The 6,030-nt window shown below is 44.8% G+C and overlaps 1 protein-coding gene across 1 annotated transcript; it reads right to left on the reverse strand.

Moving 5' to 3' along the window:
* Window positions 1-3,763: 3,763 nt before the first annotated feature.
* LOC116024425 lies at window positions 3,764-4,723 on the reverse strand. Its single transcript, XM_031265318.1, has one exon. The coding sequence runs from the start codon at window positions 4,721-4,723 to the stop codon at window positions 3,764-3,766; it is 960 nt and encodes a 319-aa protein (XP_031121178.1).
* Between the last annotated feature and the right edge of the window lie 1,307 nt (window positions 4,724-6,030).

The raw sequence follows: 6,030 nt of genomic DNA on the forward strand, positions 1-6,030 counted from the left end.
AAAGCTTAATCTTTTCCACGCATGGCATCTTCCAAATCCACGCATGTGATGGATCCATGTCTTTATAGCCTGCAATAAAAGAAAAAGTCGAAGACACCGAAACTAAACCAGTATTGGAATGCGGCCAGGTTAGTGAGTCTACCTTATTATGGGCAATTGAAATGGGCACTGCACGAATCTCCTGAACTTTGTCATTCGGCAGGATATTATTGAGAGCAGTAATATCCCAGTTTCTTTGTGCAGTGATGAAATCGCTAACTTTGGTGGGATTATCGGCCGCCAACGGAGCAGAAATATTTGTGTAGGCAAGTGGTCCCGCACCGGTCCACCAATCATTCCAAAAATTAATAGACTCCCCATTACCGACTTTCCATTGTAGGCCCTTTGCAAGAATGTCTCTACCTTTTAAGATACTTCTCCAGCCCCACGAACTATTCGAACATGTTGGAAGCTGAAGGAAATCGGCTTCTTTGACATATTTGTCTCGCAAGACTTTGACCCAAAGCTTATTGTGATTCGTGGAGATTTGCCATGCCATCTTAGTAAGGAATGCCAGGTTGAAATCACGGGCCTTTCTGAGACCTAATCCACCCATATCTCGGGGTCTACAGATGTCGGACCAATTGATCATGTGGATTCTTCTAGAGTTGTCTTCGTGCCCCCACAGGAAGTTTCTGCAAACCCTGTCAATATCGTTACAGACACTTACCGGGATAGACATAGCCTGCATGGTATAGGTTGGGACAGAAGCTAGGGAGGACTGAGTCAGGATCCGTCTCCCCGCCATGCTAAGAGTATTCGCCTTCCATGTAGACAATTTCTTTCTCATTTTATCAACCACGACAGTAAAAGTGTTCCGAGAGACTCGCTTCTGCAGCATGGGCATGCCTAGGTAGTTCCCAAGATTGTTGGAGGTTGGGATACTCATTTTCTTCCCAATCCGGTTTTTAAGCCCTGCATTTAAGTTAGTGGAACAAAAAATAGTGGATTTAGACAAATTTACCTTGAGTCCTGACGCCTGACTGAAAGAATTGAGACAATCGATCATGGTTTTGGCTTGGCGTTCTGATACCTCCCCGAAAAGCATGAGGTCGTCTGCAAAAAAGAGGTGAGAAATACCAATGCCCCCCCTAGAGATATGGATTGGTTTCCAGCTACCTGCATTTACTTTACTTTGAATCTCATAAGCTAGTCTCTCCATCACCAGATTAAAGAGGTAGGGGGCCAACGGATCCCCTTGACGGAGACCCCGACCTAGACCGAAAGCTGGAAGCTGACCCCCGTTCCAGAGGATAGCAATGTCACTTTCTCGGAGCGAAAATAAAAGGAGATCGATGAGAGGTTTAGGAAAGCCATACCCCGTCAAAGTGTCTTCCAAAAAGGACCAGGAAACACTATCATAAGCTTTATGAAGGTCTATTTTTACAATCATCAGACCCTTCTTTCCCTTTCTAGTATTCATGGTGTGGATAATCTCTTGTGTTAGGATTACGTTGTCCATCGTCGAGCGTCCCGGGAGGAAGCTTTTTTTATGCGGTCCTATCACATTGCACATAATCGGTCTTAATCTATTCACCAAGACCTTCGAGATCACTTTGAACGCCACATTGAGGAGAGTGATCGGTCGAAAGTCTGCCGCGGATTCGGGGATCTCCTTTTTTGGAATGAGGGTCACGAAGGCTTTAAGTAATGCTTTGTTGACGGTCTCATTCTCAATGGCCTGATTGACCATGTTGGTGAGGGCTAGTCCAACCTCATTCCAAAAATGTTGAAAGAAAATTACCGGGATCCCATCCAGTCCCGGACTCCCATATTTTTTCATTCCAAAAGTGGCCTTTCTGACTTCATCAAGTGAGGCTCTGCGAGATAAGCCGGCGGCCTGGGCAGGGGGGATCACATGGGTTTCCGGGATCTGCACCAGGTTGGCAGCCTCATTTGAATCGACCCTACGAAAGAGAGATGTAAAATAGTCAATAATGTGGTTATTAAGAACAGAATGATCATCAGTCCAATTCCCGTGGATCTTGAGGAATCTGATTCTGTTTTTGTTTCTCCTAATTAAAGCTGCGTTATGATAGAAACGGGTATTACGATCCTCGTCTCTAATCCAATCCATTCTGGATTTCTGAAACCACAACGCTTCTTCTTGATCAAGCACCTCGTTAAGCTCGCCAATGAGCTGTCTTTCAAGGGTTTGAAGCCCACTGGAAGAACCAAAGTTAGGCTTGCACTGAATCTCTTGAATTTTTGTTTCTAAGCGTCGCTTCCTCTTGAAAATATTCCCAAACACATTACGGTTCCACTAAATACTTTTGCGTGTCACCGTTGAGATCACATTTTCTATAGTCTGCGAACTATCTTCTGTGGCCTTAGTCCAGATGGCTCTATAGTCCTCTCTATTTAACCACGCCGCTTCAAAACGGACTGGTCTCAACGTTCTATCAGGAGGACTACCAGCTTTTTCAATAAAGATAATAGGATTGTGAACTGAACAAAGGCGGGGGAGGACCGCCACTTTCGCTTCCGGGAAAGCTATTTGGGCGTTAATATTCCACAGCACTCTATCCAGTCTTCTCATCTGCAAAATCCTATTCCCCACGAACCGATACCAAGTGAATTTGGACCCCGAGGCACCCGGGTCGATGAGACTACAATCACTGAGGGCTTCTGTAAATCTTTGTAATTGGTTGGGGTTAATTGTAGCACTACCCCATTGCTCGTCAATAGTAGCAATATCGTTGAAATCTCCTAGAATAATCCAGGGATTATGGATGGAAGTAACAAGAGACCTGCAATAGTTTCAAAACCTGCACTTGGACAGAAGGTTAGGACGAACATAAGAAAAAGTAATAAAGCAATTCTCCGACCTTTGATTCACTTTCGTGTGAATGGCTTGAGAATTATGGCTAATCACCTCAAGGTCAATGTTGCCTTGTTTCCAGAAAAGAAGTAAACCTCCAGCGAAACCAAGAGGTTCAACCAAGAAATGGTTATTGAAACCCAAATTATAAGCTAACTTGATCATGTTATCCGCCCTAGAGGACCAGATTTCTAAGAGACAGAGGGCGTCGTCTTTGGACGAAGTCAAAAGCTCCTTAACGTGCTTTCTAACCCGTCCATTAACGATACCTCTACAGTTCTAAGAAATGACTTTCATTGGGAAACAGTCGCAGAAGGGGAAGATTGGTTACCGCCTTCCCCCGGCGTGAAACCAGGCATAGTGCCTAAACCCATATGGCTAGGTCCAGCTTTCGTAGCATCCCGAATGGACGAACGAGGTTCACCAAAGCGGAAAATCCCCTGATTTTCCCTATGACCATTCAAACTCGCAGCATAGGAGTCTGACAAGTTACTGGGAGGTTCAGTCCCATTACCTCTACCCGAACCAGCACTCATCCCTTTCCCACGTGAAGAACCATTTCTACCACCACGGCCCCTATTATTCTGGGCAGAGTTATGGTGATAGTCAGGTCGAGTCGTGGTGACGCGACTCTGGTGAGAAGCCGTGTGGTTTTGGGGTGGGTTGTAGCGGGCTGGGGACTTACCTTTAGACCCTTTACTAGGGTTTCCACTTGGTGTTCGGTCGGCCGCTTTGGCGCGATTTGAAGGTGGTGCATCAGCTTCCCGAACATCAGTCAAAACTCCAAACTGATTCCTACGTTTAGGCTGCGTGTTGTTGGATTTTTTGGGCTGTCTTTGTTGTTTAGTAGGCGCTGGAGGTTTGGCCTTTTTCGTCACCAACATCCACGACCCGTAGCGAGTCTTACTCTGGTTCGTTATCGGGGGAGAACGGCGAGCTATCCACCTGAGGCACTCCCTCAGCCTCAGGCATTGGCGTTTCATTAAGATCCATGTTCGGAGTATCTGTTGTAGTCGTCTTGCTAGCGGGGCAAGATTGTTCCCGGTGGCCGACTATGCCACAGCCAAAACAGACAATGTGAAGCCCTTCATACTCAACAGTTTGGACGGAGTCTTGAACCCATATCTCTGAGACGAGGGGTTTATTAAGATCAACTTCCACCGCCGCTCTAGCGAACCTTCCCTTTGATGCCACGGTGGTTGTCCTGTCAAGCTTGAGTGGTTTTCCCACACTTTCTAATATGCTTCGAATCGTATCATCTCTGAAGTATTCCATTGGCAGCTCTGGGAGCCTGATCCAGACCGCCATTTTCGACAGCTTTGCAGTACAAGGTCTATACTCCGGTTCCCACCTCTGAATCACCAGGTAATTGTCGTATATCTTGCACGGCCCATCCAGTAGCGCATGGAGATAATCATTCTTATTATCGAACCGAGCGACAAAGCATCCATAACCGATGTCAATAAGCGTAATCTTTCCCTGCAGACCCCAAATGGTAGGGAGCCTCTGATTAAGAACGTGAAAGTTGATGTTCTTTCCCAAGTACGTTATGATTAGTGCCATCTTCCAAGCACTGCAGAGTTCTTTACGTAGTTCCTTAGAAAACCTCACCCGAGGTCTGTCATCGTTGGCATCAATCGCGTCGAGGTCTGAGTCTGAGTCGATTTCGGGATCCTCAAAAGCCCAGACATTATCATCAACTCGACTTGTATCCTCCATAACTGGGATGTTCATAGACGCCACCGCATTTGCAAAAGATCTTTTGGTTGAACGAGGTTTCTTCGCTACATGGTTTGGGATGTCATTCTCCTCCATTGCCACGTCCGGCGGCTGGCCACCTGGTTCCGGCGGCGCTTGCGCCATCACAACCCTACTTACGCCGCCGCAACGGCTAGGGTAAAAAGAAAAAGTTACCAAAAATAACTGGAACAACGGTAGGAAAAGTTTTCTGTGCTAGAGAGCGTTTTTCATTAAAATGGGGGTTCCATCACTGATTATACATGAATACAGTTTACTCAATGTATATCTTTGAATAACCTAGTGGGATAGTTCAAGTGGCATGTGAGCTCTCTTTGTGGAAAGAATTTCAGGAGAACCCGGGTTTAATTCTTAGAAGTGACAACTTGCTCATTCTCGTAAATTTACCAAAAATATATATATCTTTGAATAGTAAATACAAATTTTTCTCGGGATCTAAAAAAAGGGGTTAGTGTGGAAGCAATAAATGATGGTTTTGTATGTTTTTTTCTTGGACGTCAATTGCTCACTAACGTGAACACAATATACTGCACACTCTTATAATTTTCCACCGGGGTTGGACTTTTGGTTTTCATGTGATCATGCGTTGTCATCCCTTAAGGACTATATGTGTTAGTTTGCAAAGATTTTAATTGAATAAATAAAAACGAGTTAATACCCAATTTAGTCCTAGACTATAGTGGTTTTACTCAATTTAGTCCTAAGTGACTTTTTGTACTCAATTAAGTCCCAGACTTTGATGATTTTACCCAATTAAGTCCTCCGTTAACAATTCCGTTAGTTGATGGTTAAAAGTAGGGTTAATATGGTAATTTATCATCCATCCTCCCTTTTGGTCAAATTGTCATCTTCTTCCTCATTTCTCCTCCATCTTCTTTCTAACTGTAATTAAAAAAAAAAAAAAAAAAACTTAAACTAGCAAGAAAAATTGTGAAAAAGAATAGAGTCAAAGGCGTTTGAAGTCATGGAATAGCCTTTGATCATGGTGTTCCACAAATGGGCATTAGGTTTCTTCGATCGGAGTGAAGAGAGAAAACGCATAGGAAGAGGCCAGGGAACGCATGCAGGGATATGCAGTGGTCGAGTAGTTTCCTGAGCCATGAATTCTGGTGGCAGAGACCACATGTGATAAACAGAGAGTGAATTTGCATGAGGCGGATGAAGCTCCCTTTTTTCTGTGTAGTTGTGCAGTGAGTTTTGATGCCAGAAGTTCAGCGAGCTCATCAATGGTAGGCTATGTCCTCTTTTCCTTGACCACCTTCTTCTTTTACCACCGTTTTGAACTTTGCATCTCCTCCCCAATCTCCCCGCCATCAACTTTCCTACAACTTCCATCATCATAACCACAAGCCCCAAAAAATAAAATCTCACCACAAAACCTAACCCACGCCTCCCCCCCCCCCCCCCCCCCC

Source organism: Ipomoea triloba, chromosome 7, assembly GCF_003576645.1.
Source record: "Ipomoea triloba cultivar NCNSP0323 chromosome 7, ASM357664v1".
NCBI lineage: Eukaryota > Viridiplantae > Streptophyta > Magnoliopsida > Solanales > Convolvulaceae > Ipomoea > Ipomoea triloba.

Excerpts from the sequence above, each read along its gene's own strand:
- LOC116024425 (XM_031265318.1), bottom strand. The coding sequence starts at position 4,723 with ATGGCGCAAGCGCCGCCGGAACCAGGTGGCCAGCCGCCGGACGTGGCA.